This window comes from Trichosurus vulpecula, chromosome 2 (assembly GCF_011100635.1).
Source record: "Trichosurus vulpecula isolate mTriVul1 chromosome 2, mTriVul1.pri, whole genome shotgun sequence".
NCBI classification, from domain to species: domain Eukaryota; kingdom Metazoa; phylum Chordata; class Mammalia; order Diprotodontia; family Phalangeridae; genus Trichosurus; species Trichosurus vulpecula.
Window position 1 is genome coordinate 258,519,270 of NC_050574.1, and position 21,505 is coordinate 258,540,774.

Consider the following 21,505-nt stretch of genomic DNA (forward strand, 5'->3'; position numbering starts at 1 on the left):
ACTCCACCCTCCGCTGAAGTAAGGTGGCTAAACAAAAATCTACACATTTTGGAGGAAGTTCGATTGTAACCAGCAGAAGGCCATGGCATGTAAAACTGCATATAAAAAGAGGCAGTTTTTCAATCAGAGAAATGTAATTTAAGGATGCTTTAGAATTAACACATTAAAATGGGAGGGAATCATTCTTTATGAAACCATCAAAGCCTGTGAAAACAAGCAAAGCACCAGTAATACAGGAAAAAGAAGATTCAAAAACCACCAGGTTAAATCCTATCACTTTGTTCTATACTGTCTTTTGTTAATCCAAGAAAAGGAGGGGATTTTCGTCTATGAAAAATCCTGGGGCCATCAGCAAGAACACTCAAGATAATTTCCATTGCCAGCTATACACAGAAGGTGAGATACCTTTCAAAACCAGCCAAAATTTAAATCATACAGGACTCAGTAGCAGAGGCAGCTCAAGATCTCAGAGGCAGAACAAGTTGACAACTAAAAAGGTTCCTTTGGAAAGAGACTTTATGAAATCAAGAGGGGACAACTAAGCTGGAGGAGCTGCAAATAAAATCTTTGGCAAGTGGCTTGTTTTCATAAATTATATGAGATGAAGAGTACATAAAGCTGAAATTATATTACATATTCATAGGATCGTAGATATAGAGCTGAATGGGGCCTCAGAGGTCATCCAATCAAAACCCTTCATTCTATAGATGAGGAAAGAGAGGTTTAATGAGGTTAACTCACTCAGTAGAGGTCATAGGGCACTAAGCAGGAGTGTCAAAATTTAAATCCAGGTCCTCTTACTCCATTTCACTACATGGCATGATCAAAAAAGCAAGGTCAATATTTATGCTGAAAGTTGCTGAAATTTATGCTGAAAACAAGATCATTTTCTCCTGAGTTTAATAAATGTTTACATAATGAAGTGTAATACTGACTCCTCCTGACCTCAGAATCATGTAGATATTTTTTCTCTTGATATCTACCTTTATCCTTTCTGTAACAGATGTAACCTGGCCTTGGAGCATTCCTGCAGAAGGTCCCCATGTATGGGGTGTAAAGGGTAGTGCCCAATGGTGTGAGTCCAGAGAGGAATGCTTTGAAAGTGAAAGAGATGGGCACGATTGCAGATAAGCTGTGGTTATTCCCTGGGCCTTTGGACACTAGATTTTTGTCTGTTATTTCATGCCTATATCATGCAGCCCACAGCATTTTACTTTGTTGTTGTTGTTGTTTGTCTTTTGTTTTCAAAGAGGACCATGACATCAGGGAAATGATGACATGACTTGCAGTTGACTTTGATTTGATTGAGGAAGAGCTGTACTAGGTCACCAGCCTCACCTTCTCCTCCAGAGCCATCTGGATCCAGTGACCAGATATTCATCAGGGTGACTGGAGATGACCCAGGATGCAATGGGAGACCCTGGCCCTTTTAGGCTAAGGCCTTCTCATGTACTCTCTTAGAGTGAGGTGATTCAGTGAATAGGCCTTTTTTTAAGAAGTGACTCAAGGGATGGCCTCTTTCATTAGAAAAAAAAAATCAAGCTGGAAGGGGAAGACCCTCAGGGTTGCTGTTCCAAAGAGAAGCAGTTACCATTGACATTCGCTCTAAGCCAGGAGGGCCCAAAATGCAGCCATTAAATTATAGGGACAGACTGAATTTGAACAGGGCTTCAGATCCTGAGTAAGCAGTGTGATCAGGCCACATCCTGCTGAGTGGGCCTGGATATGGTGTCCTGGATGAGCCCCCCTGGCTGTGTTCAGTAGCAAGGACTAAGTGCCACTAATCAATCCCCCTCTGTTGTACCACCCACTGGCAAAAGGCATTCTGTGTAACTGCCAAGTTTCTTCTCTGAGAAATGGGAAGGAATAGGCATTTATATCATGCCTACTGTGTACCAGGTACTGCGTTAAGTGCTTTACAAATATTATCTCCTTTGGTCCTTATAGCAACCCAGGTGGCATTATCATGCCCATTTTATAGTTGAAAAAACTGAGGCAAACAGAGGTGAAGGGACCTAAGTATCTGAAGTCCTATTTAGACTCAGGCCCTCCTGACTCCAGGTGTAGTACTTGATCCTCTGTACCTCTGTACCTCTGCTTCTAGCCATCAGAGAGCTAGTTACCTCCTTCCCCCTAGTCTCACTCCTTGAGGTGATACCTTTTTTCATTGGTCTAAGACTTTTATAGGCAGCTAGGTGACATAGGTGATAAGAGTGCTGGGCCTGAAATCAGGAAGACTCATTTTTCTAAGTTCAAATCTGGCCTCAGACACTTACTAGCTTTGTGACCTGGGCAGTTCACTTGTTTGCTTCAGTTTCCTCATCTGTAAGAGAGGGAGAAGGAAATGGCAAACCACCCCAGTATCCTTGTCAAGAAAACCCCAAATGGGGTCAGGAAGAGTCAGACACAACTGAAACGACTGAATAGCAACAAGGGCTTTTGTGTGTGAACTAGCTTCATCTTACTTTAGAAAAATTATTCTTCCTTTCTTCATTATGTTCCATAAGTAGTTAAATCTCTGCTTACAGAAAAAAAATAAGTATTTCACCAAAGTGGCAATACCATAGTTAAACTTCTAAATATCAATGAGGTCCAACAACAATTTTGGTTCAACTGTTCACTCAACCAAAAGACTGAATCCCCCAAACCCAATATGGCAGAGCTTGAGAAACCCACTTGCCCCCTCACTGCAGAAAATGTAGTATATTCCCAGTCTAGGAATAAAACTGGGCTCACTACAGCCTTCAGTTCAGCTTGGGTAACACAGGTTCTTACTCTCTCTTGATTCTGACTTGGTGCCTCCTCGTTGCCATGGCTCCTGAGAACTTTGCTGTTCCCACTACTCACTTAGGATTTGGACCCTCCCTTAAGCTTTACTTTGTCCTTATAATCTGCCAAATGTGGGCATAAGATTCCAGACCATTCTAGCATCCATAAGAGTGAGAAGAAATTATGTGGTTTGAATAACATCGTGTCTTTCACCTTTAAATTTCTTATGCTCCGCTCTGACTTTATCCCCACGGAAAGGACTCTATAATCTCCTCGGGTGAGTGTGTTCCGCAGTCTCAGTCCGGGACAGGCCTAATACAGTTCTAATGTGCTTGGGACTTACTTCAAACACATTAGACTCTCTCTCCCTTCCTCTATAAAACTGCCTCTCCTTCCCAACTCTCCCTGTTATTGTTAATCAGATCATCATTATCCCAAGCCCTGGGGAGAAACATTCTGGGGCAACCCACTCCTGTGTCCATCTTGTCAACAAGTCACACTAACTCTTCCTCCTTAAGTGTTTCTCCCATTGGACCCTTCTCTTTTTCCACATCCACTACTCCTAGCCCAGGACATATTCACATTAGATTGCCTCTATAGCTTTCAAGCTGGACTCCTATATGTCTGGTCTTTCCCACACTTCGAGGAGCATGCAATATGATTTTCTCAAGAACCTAGAATGTTTCTCCATGGCCTATTAGATAGTATCTAAATACTTCGACTTAGCATTTAAAGCACCTTATCAGCTGTTGCCACTCAATGGCTCCTTACTCGAATTCAGCACTCCACAAGATCTAATTACATTAATCATTGCCCGCACGTCTTACTTAGTCTCCTATCTGGTCCCTTCTCTATATGTGTATGGCTACCACATTATTTCAGGCCCTCATCACCTCTTGCCTAAAATACTGCAGTTGCTTCCTAATTGGTGTCCCTGTCTCTAGTGTCTCATCTCTCCAGGCTATTTACTACATAGCTGCCAAAGTGATATTTATAAAACATATGTATTACTATGTGATCCCCTGTTCAATGAACTCTAGGGGTTCCCTATTACCTCTAGGATAAAATAAAAATTCCTTTGATTGGCAATAAAAGCCCTTTACAACCTGATTAGATTAGGGACATCTAGGTGGCTCAGTGGATAGAATGCTAGGCCAGGAGTCAGGAAGACCTGAGTTCAAATCTGACCTCAGACAGATGATCACAGGCAAGTCATTAAACCTCTGTTTGCCTTAATCTACTGGAGAAGGAAATGGTCAACCACTCTAGAATCTTTGCCGAGAAAACCCCATGGACCGTACGGTCACAAAGAGTCAGTCAGACACAACTGAACAACAACCTGATTCCAACCTATCTATGCAGGCATATCATATACATATACAACAAGTCCCCTTGTTGTTTCTCATACATGATTTTCTATCACTCATCTATGTGCTTTTGCACAAGCTGCCCCCCATGCCTGAACTCACGCCTTCCTCATCTGCCTCTTAGAACTCTAAGCTTTCTTCAAAGCTCATCTCAAGCACTACTTCCTATATGATGGTAATACCTCCAATTACATTTTTGGGGGGAGGAGGGTGGACTTGTGATTTATTGCTATAGGGAACTTCTGGTGAGGTAAGTCTCTTTACCAACATCTGGGGCACCTAGTCTGTACATCATAGTCTTAGAAAATCACCTGGGGCACTAAAAAATCAAGTGACTTGTCTAAGGTCACATAGCCTGTATGTGTGTCAGAGGACAGGATTTGAACCCAAGTCTTCTTGACTGAGACCAGCTTTCTATCTATTATTCCCTGTGGCCTCTCTGATATATATTTAATATATTTTTATGGACTGATATATACATATTTGTACATGTATATGTGTGCCTTATATCTGACAGAATATTAATCTACTTTCAGTCAATAAAGTGTAATTGCTTAGCCAAAAATCCATGAATTTTTTAAAAGGTAGAGATAAAGAGAATATGGAAGCTTTATAGTTAGACTATACTATCCCATTCTGAATGAATGCTCACTGGCGATCATTGGGCAACAGCAATCATAGTCCTTTTGGTGATGAAATTCTCTAATGGGTTGCTCAACATCCATAGGGATACACACATACGCACATACACACATACATACGCATACATATGTATACGCATGTATACATATGTATGCGTATATTTATACATATATATATATGTATGCAGGGGGAGGTTATGTTGTCTTCTCAAATAGAATGTAATCACTTTGAGGGTAAGGGTTATTTCAGTTCTGTTGTTGTCTCCCTAGCAACCAGCATAGTGTCTGATACCACTAGAAGTTTAATGAGTGATTATTGATTTTTATGTCTATTTCTTTGCCTGTCCTGTTCTTTCATTTAAAATGTCCTCGTATCCCCTTCTCTGCCAAAGGATATCCTTTACTTCCTTACACAAAACCTCTTCAAAGAACCCTACTAGTCTAGCCGCCTGACTCCACCTCATTCTTTTCTCCCCTCTGTCCTTTTGTTTCATTTTATATGATAGACACTTGCTTTTGTTTTCCAGATTCAAGTAAACAAAACCAACAAGTTAACAAGTATTTCTGAAGCACTTAGATTGTGTTGGGCACTCTGCTAAGCTCTAGGAATACCAAGACAAGTGGAAAGAAAGACAGTGTCTGACCATAAGGTACTGACATCTGAATGAGAAAACATAACATATAAATGAAGCTGAAAAGGTGAGAAGCGGATGAAGGTACTGGGCCCAGGGGCACAATAGAGAAAGTGTGGTGACTCAGCGCTGCAGCTTGGAAGACAAATGAAGACATGGTCAGCCTGGGCTCCTCCTTAAAATGGAGGTTCTGGGAGGAACCAGTCTATCAGAGGGAGAGGTCACAGGATCATGAGCCTAATAGGACTTTGCTCAGCACTGGAGAAACAATGATAGACATTACCCAGGCCCTGCTCTTAGAGGGTTATAAGGGAGTGAGGGAAAGGACAAGTATAAAAACAATTAGGTTATGAAGGAGAATGAGGTAAGTGCAAAGGAGAGGGGAGGCCATAGGGATTACATCATTCAATAAATACTTCTTGTAAGAAAGGAGATTTTCTATCCTAGGTATCATCCCTGAATATAGATGAGGATGAAAGCAGAAAGTCAGGAAAATTGAAAGTGAGGACATTTCAATGGCTAGCTGTGGAATTTGGGTTTTGAAGATTTAGAAAGATGTGGAGAGAGAAAAGGACGCTGGTGAAATATCCTTTGGCATTTTATTGGTAGGGATGGTAGGACAGCATTGAGAGGTAGGCTCAAACAACAATCACCTATGTACTGGTAAAGCCCTAGTTACTAACACCAGGATTTCTATACTCTACTTAAGAACTCATGGGGAGAAAGTAGATAAATAAGAAGGCGACCTTCCTAAGGGGGAGAGAAGTCTGTAGCTACCTCTAGGCCTTTGGCAAACTCTCTTGATCTTAGAGATGGCAACTGGACCTGGGGTTTCATTGGAATAGACAATTCTCAGGTTAAGAAATGCCCTCTCCCGATGCATGTCTGTATCTTCTGTGCATCTCATAGCCTTAGAGAATTGTTCTAGAGAGATCAAGCAACCTGCCCAGTGTCACACAAACACTATGTGGCAGGGGATGAAGCTGACTCCAGATCTCGGTTTCAAGGCCTGCTCTCTGTCCATCACATATACCTTAGACAACATCAAGAATGGGATCATAATTGAGTCAGGGCTGGATGGAGTCTAAGAAATCATCTATTCTAGGAGTTCATAACCATTTTTTTTTGTATGTGTCATGGGCACCATAGGGAAGCCAATGAGTCCCTTCTCAAAAGTCCTATTTTTAAACGCATAAAATCAAATACATAAGAACAAAGGAAACCAATTATACTGAAATAGTTACCAAAATATATATTTTTTAAAAAAACAACAACAACAGGTTCAGGAACACCAGGTTAGGAATCTCTGATCTGATTCAACCCCGTCATTTTACAAATGAAAAAGGGAAATGCCCTGCCTGAGGCCACTCAGCTCATGAGCATGAGAGCTAGGCTTCACCAATAGACCTTGATCCAGTACTTCTATATCACATGGTTCAGCCCCTTGTTACACGTTCTCCCTACATCCTTTCCAAGCCTGACCTGCCTTTAAATGCTTTAATTTTGTTTTTAAAGATTTCTTCAATGGGTTACAATTTTCTTCAACAAAAAACAAAGCTTATCTCTTTCCTTCCAAAGCTTAGTCCAGTCACGTAGCAAGGCTCAGAAAAAAAAAATTTATCTGAATGCAGATATATAATAATCCCCTCCCTCTCCTCCTCCCCCCCACTCTTGGCCTCTGATTTCTATTCATCCCATCCATCCAGATTTGAACCCAGGGCAAGAGGGGATACTCACAGGGTTAGAATGCAGCACGGTGAAGAACTCTGGGCTTATGAGAAATTTCACGGGCGGAGACTGTAACAGTAATGTCAGCCTGGACCTGGAGGTAGAGTGGGGCAGCACATTCTCCCGTCGAAAATCTATTAAGAACAAATAAAACCTTTCAAGAGAACCCTCTTATGCAGTTGGACTAGTTCTGTCCCTTTGATCTGAAGCATGAAGTAAAAAGCAAAGACTATCTGGCATTTCTTTAAGTGCTCTTGGACTGAAATAGAAACTTTTATGCCATCGAAAAGGCTTACCTTTGATCTAAATTAATATACTAAATCCTAACTGTACTTGATAACATAAAATAGAACAGCCTCATCTTTTGCAACTAGTAAGTTTTTTAAATGAGTAAATTTGTCTTTCCCAACCATCCAGATCAAAGCCAAAGGTAAGCATGTCATTTGGGATCATGTGGCCTATTTCCTAAACTTTACTTCTCATAATCCCAATAGAAAGTTCAAAGTTTGTACACTATAGCTTTATCATTCTGTTGTTGTTCTTATGATCCACATTATACAGTAAAAATGATAATTTATTTGCCCAATAAATAAACTATACTCTCTCAGGAATCATTATGACCGGATGGCTCCTCACCTTGCTAAGATTCAACATTGCATTTGACTCTCACCTGCATTGGACTGATGGAAGTCTGTGTCCTCTCCAGCTCCATCGACGGCATTAGTGTGTTCTTCAGGCCTTTCATTAGTCATTGTTCTGCGGATACTTTGATACCTGCCATCAAAACCCTAGAGTTACATAGTGCAGACCATAAAAAAACAAAAACCCGGCCAAGTTACTTTACAAGAGCAAGGAGACATGTGCACTGTCTACACAACCATCCACTCTTTTTTTTAAATCTCTTTGACATTAGATCCCTAGTTAAATTAGGCTTATTTGTCCATTATTTCTTAGAAAATTTGTTGGTGCATTAGCTAAATCTAAGAAAGCATGGTATCATTGCATCAAGGAAAACCAAATTATTAAATGTTTGAAGTGAAACTTCAGCTCTCTTTTTGTAAATTTGCAGTCAAAAAGAAAAACCAAAAACCACAAACAAAAACCAAAACCCTGTATAAAACTGCGTTGCGAATGAATGCCCTATGGATTAGAAAATAAAAACAACACACTACTTGTGTAAACATGTTTTTATCAGACTTACAAACTTTTTATTTATTAAAATTGTAGTCTTTACGGTTTCTCTCCATTTTCCAAATGAACATAGTTAGCTACTTACCTCCCTTTGTGAATAGGTACTACACACACACACACACACACACACACACACACACACACATATGCCATCACACCCGAGTGAGGCCCATCAAATGAAAAGAGTTATGGCAGTGGCTTAATATTGATATCCAAGGACAATGAGACAACCACCTTCCCCAGTTATCACCACCCAAAGAATGACAGTCATGGTAGCCATTCTCACCTACGATTTAGCTGCTCCATTTGCTGTATAGAATTGGATCTCTGAAGTATCTGTGGGGCGGGGGGAGCAGTGGGCCTCTGCCAAGTTGTTGTTCTGTTTACATGATCCACATAGAATATTCTTCCATGGCTGTCAATCCGAGCCTCCCAATCTAAAGAGCAGCAATGTAACAATTTTTAGGTGGTAAGACTATAATTGTGTTTACTGAGTTCAGCACGTGTTTCCCAAGACTTACATACTGTAATTTTGTGTTTATAATCATACACCTCCTCGTAGAACTTCCCCTTAGAGATTCCAGAATCTTTTTTTGGTGACAGCTTATTAAGTACATCCTAGCCAGGACGCAAACTTTTTAAAGTTATACAAATTGACATGTCTTTACTTAGAATAAAAGACCTGAAAATTCAGTATTATGTAGATATACATCCTACGTATAGTTTTCATTATTATTCATTTGTTTTTAACATTCCTTTTAAATTCTGAGTCCAAATTCTTTCCTTTCCTCCCACCCCCTCACCCACTGGGAAGGCAAGCAATAATGATATCAATTATATACCGCATATAGGTTATAATAATGGCTGCATTTAAAGAGCAGAATCAGTGCGTGTGTGTGTGTGTGTGTGTGTGTGTATGTATGTATATATATATATATATATATATATATATATATATATATATATATATATATATATATATATATATATAATAGTACATAAATTGAGTACTGGTTTCCTTTATTTGTATCCACAATTATTTTGTTCAAAGAGCCTGTAAATCTATAAATTTTCTAGGCCTAAGGAAAGACCAATAGCTAGCCACTGTAGGTAGGACCCAACTTATCTAGAAATGTTGAGTGCCTCCATCATAGAATTTCATCCCCAAAAGGACTGTGATCTCTGATGTCCAATAATCATCCTGTGGGTATTCATCCACAGTCCAGTCACTTTGCTCCATCTCAAACAGCAATAATTTTCTAGAATGGGACAATTTCTCTATCTACCTATAAAGTTTCCATATATTCTCCCTTTCTACCTTTAAAAAAACGACAAAATTTTGGCTAGGCAATTACGCTTTCTTTAATAACACAAAGCAGATTAATGTTCTGTGAGATAATCCCTTGCTCTGAAAATGTATGTGAAAAATTTGTTTACTAAAATATACACATAAAATACAGCCAATGTAAGGTATATTTATAAATCTTCTTGAGATTTGTTTTCTTTCCCCCCTAAATTTCCTAGGCCATTCTTGATCAAACAAAAAAATAGGATGACCTTCTCTCTCTTTCTCTCTCTCTCTGTAGATACGGATCACTCAAGATTGGCTGCCCCCTATGTACTTGACAAAGCTAAAGGGGAAGGCCTTCTCCTAAAGGGAGTATTAACAGAATGTTAACATATCCTTACACACTGGGCTTTAAATCAAACATCTAGAAGTATTCTCACTCTACTTTAACCAAGCCTTAGAGAGATTGTGATTTACCTATTCTACAACATGTTACTTCATCTCATAGGCTGTCACTTTACGTTTTAAGATGGTGGTGATAAAAATATTTGGGAAGATGTTTTCCTTTTTTGGTTCAAACATTTATCCCTAGAGAGATAGCCCAGGGAAAGCAATCTTTCCAGTGAAGATTCCCAACAGGCGAAACTTTAGCATAACCACTGCCAATCCTAGCTAGCATTGAAGTTTTCTAAAATTAGGATAGCAGAAGATGGGTACTTTGAAGATGTAATGCTCAGAAGACTATTAATTATCTGAGAAAGTAGTGTTGAAATTGTAAGTGGATATATATATATATACATATATACATACATACATACATATACATATATATATATATATATATTATGGCAGGTAAAACTGGCTTTAGTTGGGAGATACATGAAGACTAGAAGACTTATGTTGTTATATAGACCAAATAGCTCACAGCCCCTCTAATTTTGACAAAATTTAGAGTTCCTTGCCTATCCCCTTACTAAAATTATCTTGATAAGCACTGAACAGAAAAATTTCCTGAAACCTTGGAAACGAGGAAATTCATTTTCCAATAACCAGCTTTCTTAGAGACACACGATTTTAAAAAATAGATAAGAAGATTTGAAAGTCTAGATCTTTACATTCATTTCTTCATTCTGCCACATTTCAGGATTAGATATTTAGCCACTGGAAAAAATATGATTAATATTATTTGCAAAGTTAGCTAGGACATATTCATCTGTCTTTTTGCACTTAGCAATGCCACAATGACCATTTTACTAACACTGTTAAATATAGCTCTTTTGTACTATTAACAACTGGCATTTACAAGGCACGTTACACTTATGAAGTGCTTCCACAAACTTTTAATCTCACTGAATCCAGCAATCAGCACAGGGCTTCATCTCCTTATCATGAAAGAATCTGAGGACTCTCTATTCCAGCTGAAGATGTGACTTAGCCCTAAGAATAAGTAGCTTATTGTGTGGAGGAGTAACATTAAATAAGTTTTAGAAAAGAAATTCTCCATTTGGGCAAGAATTTGGAAGGGATACAACACAGAAAGACAGGATAATTATTGCTGAATGACAAGATCATTATCATGTCAGGCTCCACAGGTGATTCCTAACAGAATTTGAACTTGGGGGAAAATTGGGCAAAGGGACAAGTTGATTGGGAATTTGGAGATGAATGTCATTATTATGGTTTTGTTTGAACATAACTACTGGTAGGCTTAGATTCTGTTTCCTGGTCAAATTTCTTTGAAATACCATGGAACATTAGAATCGAAAGGAACTTTAGAACTAATTTAGTCTAATCCCTGCATTTTTCAAGTGATGAAACTGAGTCCTGGAGAGATTTAAGGGGTTTGGCCAGGGTTACTTAGGAAATCGATGGCAGGGCCAAGACTCAAACGCAGGTGTGACTTTGGGTATGTCACTTTACATCTCTGGGCATCAGTGTCCTCACCTGTAAAATGAGGTGGTTGGATCAATGAATGATCTCTAAGAGCCCTCCCAGCTCAAATATATATGATTTTAAGTTTTCCTTGACTCTCAGACCAGTGGTTCATTCCACAAGCCACTCCAAATAGTAATCTGAGGCTTCTGACCATGAACCAATAGCATAACCAACTCTGCTGAATCAATATAGTATCCTTGTTGAATATTCCTGTAAAATATCTTTCCCCTACCATGGCTAAGTAAACCACCATTTGTTGATTGAGATATCCAGGGGGCACAATGGATAGAGTGTTGGGCCTGGATGATCTGAGTTCAAATCCCTCCTGAGACATATACTAGCTGTGTGACCCTAGTCAAGTCACTTAATTTTTGTCTGCCTCAGTTTCCTCATCTGTAAAATGGAGGAAAAAATAGCACCTACCTCCCACATTTGCTATGAAGATCAAATGAGATAATGTTTATAAAGTGCTTAGCAATGTGCTTGGCACATAGCAGGCACTTAATAAATGCTATTTGCTTCCTGCCTACTAAATGGCCTATTGATATTTTATTTTGTTCTAGTATTGAACTATTGAACCTAAACTACAATGGCATCAGTGTGAGTCAGGCACAATCCACTAGAGATTGTCACCTAAATTTCTTGTTTCTATGGATCTTATAGAGGGTATCTGGAATGCCAACGGTTCCTTAGTTATTATAGTAGGTTTTTACTCTGCTAATTAGAGGATGGAATTGGCTAAAGAGTTGATATTAGATTCATTCTGAACATAGATTTGGGAATGAGACTTATACTAGGAAATTTCCTTCTTTACAGAATGAGAATAGGGATACAGTCTGGATTTGTGGTTTCATTAACACAAAAAACTGCCCCATGAGGAAATGCCCTCTATCAATGTAGGTCCCTCAGTACTTTTTCTGCAACTTAAAGTCTTAGAGTTGCCTAGAACGCTGGGAACTTAAGTGACTTGCCTGAGGATACAAAGTCAGCATCTGTTAGAAGCAGGAAATTAGTAAAAAAGTATTTTTAAACCCTTCCTTAATGGAAGGAAGGTGTAGGTCAATGTGTTCTAGCTTATCCCGGTGGCAGCTACGGCATAGAACAGTTGAACAGGCCCAGACTTGAGGCAGAAGACTACAGTTCTAGACCTAACACTGCCATGAACTTGCTATTTAAATTTGGGCAAATCACTTTTTCTAAGCCTCAGTACTAGAAGTCTTTCAAGTTCTTAACTATAATTCTATGATTCTAGTGTCAAAATGATCATAATAATTTAAGGAATGATTTCCCATTCTGCCCTTCCCCCAAATCACCATAGAGAGATTCAGCACCATCTGATTTTTACAACTGAAATTAGACTTGTGGAATTTGGCCCCCAAGAAGAAATGTGAGAAAACACCTCCCCCCTACTATTTGCAGGGATCAGAGTCCATGGGTAACTAAATGCACATTTTCCAGATGTAACTCACATCCATTACCTAATACATCAATTTTTTTCAAGATGGCACCAGATTTGAAAGTTATTTGAATCCTACCAACTCAGATAAGAATGTATATTTATACTGTAACAGAAGTTATGTACAGAAATACAGCAGTACATATGGCCAACACAGGAAGGTAAAACTATTTAAAATAAGTTCAGGATAGATACATTCAAAGCCCAAACAGATTCCCAGAAGAAAATAAGCTTTCCCATTTTTTTCTATCCCTGTCTTTGTGATATCCCCAAACTAAACATTTGTCTCTATAACATCGTTTTAGTGGCTTCCCTGGACCTGCACTGTCTCTAGTCACCAGCCTTCGGAATGAGAAGGCAATTCTTACTCTCACCACACTCAGACTAGAGAATCATCTTCCAGCAACTAGATGGTGGTATAGCATGTAAGCCTGAAGCTTCCTTATTTTCTAGGAACCATTAGGACTTCTTTCAAACAGTAGTTGGAAATAAATAAATGTTTGTTGAATTGAAGTGGCCCATAAGCTCACAGGCACCAATATCTCCATTTAAGGTCAGAAGTAGGGTAAGATTTTTGAGACCAAAACAGTAGGTCATATTTTCAACTTGCTATGTATGGGTCAAAGTCTGACATTTCATAGCCTGATATGAGGAAGCGGACAGCAGGACTGAAAAAGCTGTTTTAAGTAGCAAAATACCAAATAACTACAAAGACAAACAATAAAAAGGAACCTCACAATAGCTCATTAAATTAGAAAATGAACTCTTGAAAGTATGAGTTCAAAATCTTTCAGGAACTGTTGTGATCTCTCCAGGGTCTTACCCAACAATGTGTTAGCATGTAAACTTTGGACAAAGGGATGAGGAAGTGATTTTCCTGTAAGTTTAAAAATAAGGGGGGATTGGGTAAATTAGTGCATCATGGTGATCAGCCCCTTCCCAAAGAAATTCTGAGATATCAAGCCTCATAGATTGTGAGAGCAGGGAGTGAAGGAAAGAAAGCAGGAAATAAGCATTTATTTAATGCCTACTATATGTCAGGCACTGTGCCAAGTGCTTGACAAACTCATCTGTAAAGTTTCATTTGATCTTCACAACAACCCAGGGAGGTAGATGTTATTATTATCCTCATTTACAGTTGTGAAAACTGAGGCAGGAAGAGGTTGTGACTTGCTGGAGGTCACACTGCTAGCAAGTGTCTGAGGAGGGATTTGAACTCACATCTTCCTGACTCCAAGTCCAGCCCTCTATTCACTGTGCCACCAGCTAGCCACCACTAAAGAGTGGGCTGATGAGCAAACTTTTATAGAAAAATGGCTGTCTGGGCAATCCTTACTTATAAGCTTCTCTGAGGTGTATTCCAATGGAACCTCCCGTAGTAGCTGCCATAGTAATTCTCCTTCAACTTAGAGAATTGATTGATATCTATGTTGGATCAGAGTCTTGCTGTATATGGTTGACTAGATAGACAATGGATCTGTTCAAATACAGCAATGAAAATCCAGGCCTTTACAAAGCCTATTGGGATTCAAATGGAACTACTTGACTTAAACTACTTAAACCCAAATCACTCTGGCTCTCACTGGGCCAACAACAGTCCCAAGCCAAGCCTCACTTGGTCATCGTTTGATGGCTCAGAATGAGTGAAAATAGCAGTTGTTTCTGTTCTGGCCAGAAACCCTGACAGTCTTCCCCTCCCATTTTGATTTTTTTTTTTTTTAGGTAGGAAACTAGGCCATCTTTTGCCTCATTTCTTACCTAGCCTTAAATCATTGAAAGGGTGTAGCCACAGACAAACTGAGACCTGGGAAAGACCTTAACTTCTTAAAAAGGCCAAGGTCTCCCACTGCATCTGGGGTCATCTCCAGTTGTCCTGATCTATGTCTTGCCGCTGGACTAAGATGACCCTGAAGGACAAAAGTGAGGCTGATGACTTTGCACAGCTCTGCCTCACTTAAACCCAAGTCACTTGCAAGTCAAGACATCACACTCCTAATGTCACTGTCTTCTTCCAGAACAAAGGACAAGCAATGTATTAAACATAGTTTCAGTTGTAATGGAGTCCAGGGGCATGGACCTCAAGGGCCATGCTATGGAACTTTGAATGCTTTAATAAATGTTTGTTAAATTGAAATTTGCTCTATAATCAGAGAGGCTCAGAAGACTACAAAATATTTTTGTAAAAAAAATAGTACAAGTTAACACTCTGCTTCTAGCTAAGCTTTTAAAAGGGAATTACACTATCTTCACTTGTCTTCATCCATTAGCCCTGGTACTTCACTTTTTAATGTCAGGTCAGACAATACTAATAAACTGATATCCAATGCTGGCAAACAAATACAACTGCCGATATCTTAATCTGAGCCTCTCGGGACCCCCTTAAAGTGGTACACAAAGAAGTAAAGCATCACAGGACTCAGAATGATAGGGCTGGACTTTGAAGAAATGGTTAGTCACACTAGTGGGACTGGCCAGTTAGGAGAAGGCAGACAATTCATCGGGGCGACAGAACAGAGTTAGCAAGGATAGCCAAGTGATGAAAGCAGATAGAAAAGAACTTTGTGGGGGTAACGGAAACAATGTGAGTAAAAACAGGAAAGAGCTTAATGGAAATAGATACACTCAAATTATAGTATGCAACATGCTTGAAACTGAGATGAAGCCTTGATTTGAAAATTATACCTCATACGTGGTTGTATTCCTGGTGCTCAGCACAGTGCTTGGCACACAGCAAGTGCTTAATAAATTTTTTTTTATACTGACTATGCACAAAAATCTTTGTGAGATAATGTTACCTCACAAAATGAATAACCACCAATGCCACTGCCAAGTTTGCAGAGAATTTACTAGCATCAAAAATTTGTTATTGTTCAGTTGTGTCTGACTCTTTGTGACACCATTTGAGATTTTCCACCTCATTTTACAGATGAGGAAACTGAGGCAAACAAGGTTAAGTGACTTGCCCAGGGTCTGACAACTAATAAATGTCTGAGGCCAGATTTGAATTTAAGAAGAGTCTTCCTGACTGGCACTGTCTTCAATGTGCCACTAACATTAAAAATGGGTACATTTATAAAAAGTCATTTAAAAACGTATTTTGAATTGTGCTCCTGTCCCTTGACATGTGGAACCTTAAGGAAACTACCTATATCATGCCCCTATCCTAGATCTGCCTAGACCGGAAATGCACAAAATTTCACAAATTCATATGCTGCTTAGGCTTCAACAATGTGGATTTTAAAATATTCTTCACTTATAATTAGCCAAAATTGTTCCCCTCTGAGGTCTAACAAGCTATTTCCTTCTTCTTTTTTAACTTCACTTAAAGCTAATAAAAGTAACTGGCACTTTGTTAGAAAAGAATCCCTCCAAATAAGTCAGGTAATAGAATTTTTCCTTTGCAGTGTGTTTCAGAGGAAAGGACGCTGGATTTGGAGTCAGCAGACTCAGCTTAGAATCCCCATTCTACCATTTACTCCCAATGTGACCGAGGGCGAGTCGGGCGAGTCGTTTTCACCTCTTCAGGCCAAAATGTTCTCCTTTCTAAAATGAAGAGTTTGGATTAGATAATCCCTGAGGCTTTTTGTCCCTCTCCCCACCACCTCTGATCTTATGACATGTTACCCTTAATACAGTCTTTATCATTTGGCAGACTTTAAAAATCACAAGGATAAAAATTATAAATGTCAGATGAGGCTAAGAGGATACCAGTTATCTACAGACTTAATAATAATTAGAAAAATAACTAACATTCACTTAGTGCTTTAAGGTTTACGAAGCACTTTACAAATATTTGATTTGACCCTCACAACAACCCTGGGAGGTGAGTGATGCTATCATTTCCATTTTACAGATGAGGAAGCCAAGGCAGACATAAGCTAAGTGACTGGCCCGCTTATTTAGGGTCATAGAACTAATAAGTATCTGAGGCAGAATTTGAATTCAGGTCTTCCTAACTCCAGGTCCAACACTGCATCTACTGTACCCTATCCTTATTGTATCAAGTTTATGGTAACTAGAGTTACTTATTAATCCTACTTATAAACCCACGTACCGAAAACAAAACAAAATAAGCAAAAAAAAAAACAGCTAAAAGGCTGTTTCCTGAGGTTCTCATTTATCTTGTCCTGAAATTGCACCCATAAATCACTCAGGAATATATTCTTTTTTCTCAATGTAAACAATAAGGAAATAAATTTTCCATTTGCCACCAATGACAATAATTTAAGACATTTAACTAGTATTTTGTGGAGAAGAGAGGACAAGAGAAGAGAGAGGAGAGGGGGAAAAAGAGAAGGGGAAAGCAGAAGGAAGGGGAGGGGAGGTAAGAAAATAGCTATTTAAGAAGAACACAAAACACTTCAAAGTTGATATCAAGAAAATTTTCATTGCTCTGAATAATAAATAACCTAAATGCAAGCATAGTCAAATTTTTCATGCCTTGATAAGAGTTTATATGGCACCATTCATCTTTGGTCTAGACAGCACACACACAGCATCTATCCAAGTGTCTGTTTAAATATGTGTCACATGGTATGGTGCTAGCCTGTTATCCTTTCTCCTTTTTTTACATTTTAATCTATTTTTTCCTTTTGTTTTTAAATAACAGAGATTTGAGATCATCACCCTCCTGCCAAAAACACGTGTAAAGCAGGGTAAGGAGAGAGGCTGATTCATCAGCAGAAAAAGCACAGAGGATAAAAAGCACAAGAGGATAGAGAAGCAATGTTTGCTGAACTAAAACTTTGCTGGTGGTACTTTTAAAATTCCTTCCGAAATGTTCAGTGACAATGTTTTGTCCTTCTATAATTCCATTCCCCTAATGAGCCCTGGGAGTTTTAATAGTGTATTAAATTAGATCTGGATTATGGTTAGCCATGGGCCTTATTCACCCATTCACCGCTGGAATGCAGTTTATGTTACCACTTCCCAGCACCCATATTTCTCAACCATCTTTCCTTTATGCTCTAAGCATTTTTATTCCTCTCCATAATAAAAACAACAGTACCAATAACCAAAGATTCCATTTCAAAGCTCTAGATTCAGTTGCTACCTATCAAAGTTCATTACTGTGGCCCAGAATGGGTCATACATTTAAAGCTAGAATGAGTCTACATCTCCCTAGGAAAAATTACATAACGTTATTTGGAGGCTAACAAACTTCATTTGGGCATTAAGCATCCAAGGAAAAGAACAGATTTCTATTCTCTTCCAAATGTCCAGACCGCCTGCATCTGTTCAGCTCAGCGTCACTACATTATTATTCACTTGGCATTCAAACTGCAAGAGAAGTTTCACTTCTCAACTGTAGTGTGCAGCAGTAGGAGGAAGGAGGTATAACCTCTATCTCAAGAGTAAATACCCTGATTCTTTCTCCTTAGGGCCCCCTGCATCAGTGTCTTAGGTCACATGTACAGGTCTACCCTGTTGTATTATCCTTGCAGCTGCTTCTACCTTGAACCCTTTGATTAAAAGGTGAGCCCTTTAGTTAACAGGTCCTCACTTGGTGGCAGAGCCTCGTCCACCCTCTGGTATCGGCTAACATCCTGACGTACTGAAGGTAGCGATCGCAATGGCTGGTGGCCGTTGGCTTGAGAACCTAGGATTAAAGGTAAAAAGTTATCTGGGTATTATCTTTTCCTTTCAGTGCTGAAATATCCTGTAAAATGTACCTGAATTTTTTTTCCTCCCTCTAGTTTTATCTCCTATGTAGAGACTTGGGCAAACAGATCTGCATGCTTATAAAGTTGAAGTGACCCTACAGAGACATGCACATGCTCCACCTCCCATCACCCAAAAACAGACTTCTATCCCAACACTTTGAGAAGCTTTAAAATCACAATTCCTAACATAGAATGAATAGAAATAGAAGAAGGAATGAGGTGAATAATTTAGGTAGGAATCAAATAAACTTCAACATAAGCTACCTTCTCCTAGGAAAAAAGCCTAGGTGATGTAGACCTTTGCTATTTTAGACATCTGATTAAAGTTTTCCTTTGATTTTGTTAATCTATCAATAATAAAACATTTAGAAATGTCCTATTCTACTTTGTGCTACTATATAGCCAGTCTCCTATATAGCATGTTCACTTTGGGAAAGCCAAAATTTTATTTGCAAACTGAGGTCTTAAATTGCCTTTTGGCCAACGTACTAGCATTATTTATTCTTCAAGTGTAATCATGCTGAGCAATCTGGCTGACATTTCTTGTGCTGCAGGTGGCAAGAAACAGAGAAATATTTTATGCAGAGCACATGCTTAGGCTTTCATTTCCAAGGACGTATTTTTACAAAGATATAACTTCATGGTTCTTGAAAGGCTCTGAGGGCTAATTACACTGCTATTGTAACTAGGCTGTTTGCTTCAAATTAAACCCTCCCTGCGCCCCCCCCCCATAATATACTTTCTTCTTCCTAATTAAAGCCATTGCATATCATAGATCCTAGCTGAGGTCTGTTTTGTATGACTTGAGAATTTCCTTTGACAGACTAAGAAATTCCTAATCATTTTGGGGAAACTTCACTATACATAGCCACTATATATTTCAAAGCCTCATTGTAGTATAGACAACCCTGAGTTCTCAAAAGCTAAACTAGTGGCCCATGAGCTCCTTCCAGCTCTACCAAGTTGGAAGGGCTTTTGAGCATGAGTCTGACAAGAGACCATGTGCCTGCCAGTTCAATTCAGAGAGGTTTATCATTGACTGGTCATGGGACGACAAATTGTGTCCAAGACAACTTATGGGGATTATTTATTAAGGTGTGTGGGAGAGGAGAGGGGAAGTGATGATGGTAGATCTTTTTCACCAAAACATCCCAAATCTGAAGTACCTTGATGAAATAAATGCTATGCTGCTTTAGTCTTAAATTATACATTCTATATATAAAATACGTCCTATGGACAACCATCAGCCTTTTAAAGTCAGCAACGATAGGCAAGCTACTTACAAAAATTAAACTTAAGAGGAAATGATTCTCTATGAATGGATATATTTCAGTAAAAACTTTACTATTACCCAGTAGTTCTACCAACACCATTTGAAAATCATTTTCCCATGGTTTTACCCATTATTGTTACCTCCAGTAGCTCCTTCAGCCTGAGCAGTGGCCCCTTCACAAGCTTCTTGGGCATCTCCGGTGTCTTCTTCATGTGACTCATTCTCTGCTGTAGCCTGAAGACTACTCCTCCTCTGCCAGATTTCCCCCATCTCCTCTCCATCAGGCATGGCAGGCATTTCTGCCGCCTGCCCTTCCTCCTGACCACTGGGGACCCTTACCACAGGTAAAGACCCAGGGGTGCATACAGAATCCTGTGACCCTGCAGCAGGACCACTGTTGGCAGGTGATGAAGCACAGGCTCCCTCTTCTTCTTCCTGAGATGAAAAGGCTGGAGTTTCAGGAAACCGGGCACTCTCCAGAGAAGAGCACCGGGTATCCACAGAAGACAGTTGTGTAGTAACACTCTCATTGCAGGAACTATCAGCCCCTTCCACATCGCTCTCTCCCTCAGGCCTGGTGCTGGCCTCACTGACACTCTCAGTCCGGGCAGGGTCACTGGGCTCTGTTTCAGATGATACCTGGGAAGGTTCAGAGCCTTGGTCAATAGACTCAGTCTCACTGATGGCCCTCCTGTTTTCCCCTGGCATGTCCAAATTTCCTGGGTCTACATCACTGATAGGCTGATCACCCTCTTGAGAGTCACACAATTCACCATTGTCCTGTTCTGCACTTGGCTGAGGTTCCTGGCCATTTTCTCCTTCTTCTACAGCTGCATCTGAAACTGAGGAACTGTCAGGAACCTCTGGAAGTTCCTCCTCCTGCTTATTCTCCATAGAAGCAGCTTCAACTGCTGGGGCTTCCTCCTCCTCGGCAGGGCTGGTTTCTGGCTTTGCCTGACTCATTGAGTTCCCTTCATCAGTTCGTGAAGCACTACTAAACATTACTAACCCTCCTTCCTCTTCCAAGGAAGAAGGATAACCTAGATCTTGCTGAAACTCATGATCCTCTTCATCAGAGTCAATATGAAGCATGGCATTGAGTCTGGTATCAGTGGGGAAACTACTCCTTAGTTTGGGAGAAGCTCCAAGGGACCTCTCAGCACAGGCAGATGTCCCAGGCCTAGAATGACCATTGTGTTCAATGGCATCTAGATAATCATTCAGTGAATCCTGCCGTCCTCTGGGAGGGGAGGTCCTGGAAGAACTGGAGGTTAGCTCCTCTGGGTCTATTTCCATAGTAGAGCTAGTCCTAAAGGAATGCTTTGGAGTGCCATCTGGAGCACTTTCCTCAGAGACTGGACCATTAGAACAGACTGGATGGGAGTCATGGTGTCCCCCTGGCATGTCCTCATCATCAGAGGGACTCCCCAAGTCTCCGTTCACAGAATTCACTCCAAGGATGGTGCCAACTGCTTCTGGAGAAGCATCTAAATAGAAACACAACATTTGCAAAATAAATATATGGAATTAGTTTGCACTAATCACAGGGCATGTCAGCAGAA

General features: G+C 39.8%; 1 protein-coding gene across 1 annotated transcript in view; it reads right to left on the reverse strand.

Moving 5' to 3' along the window:
* HECW2 (HECT, C2 and WW domain containing E3 ubiquitin protein ligase 2) overlaps positions 1 to 21,505 on the reverse strand; it is a 211,528-nt gene that overhangs the window by 126,061 nt on the left and 63,962 nt on the right. The window contains exons 8-12 of the mRNA XM_036744243.1: positions 20,084 to 21,430; positions 18,511 to 18,606; positions 8,615 to 8,765; positions 7,808 to 7,911; positions 7,147 to 7,271 (exon numbers count right to left, since the gene is read on the reverse strand). Coding sequence (XP_036600138.1) covers positions 7,147 to 7,271; positions 7,808 to 7,911; positions 8,615 to 8,765; positions 18,511 to 18,606; positions 20,084 to 21,430 — 1,823 coding nt within the window. The remainder of the gene's footprint in view (positions 1 to 7,146; positions 7,272 to 7,807; positions 7,912 to 8,614; positions 8,766 to 18,510; positions 18,607 to 20,083; positions 21,431 to 21,505) is intronic.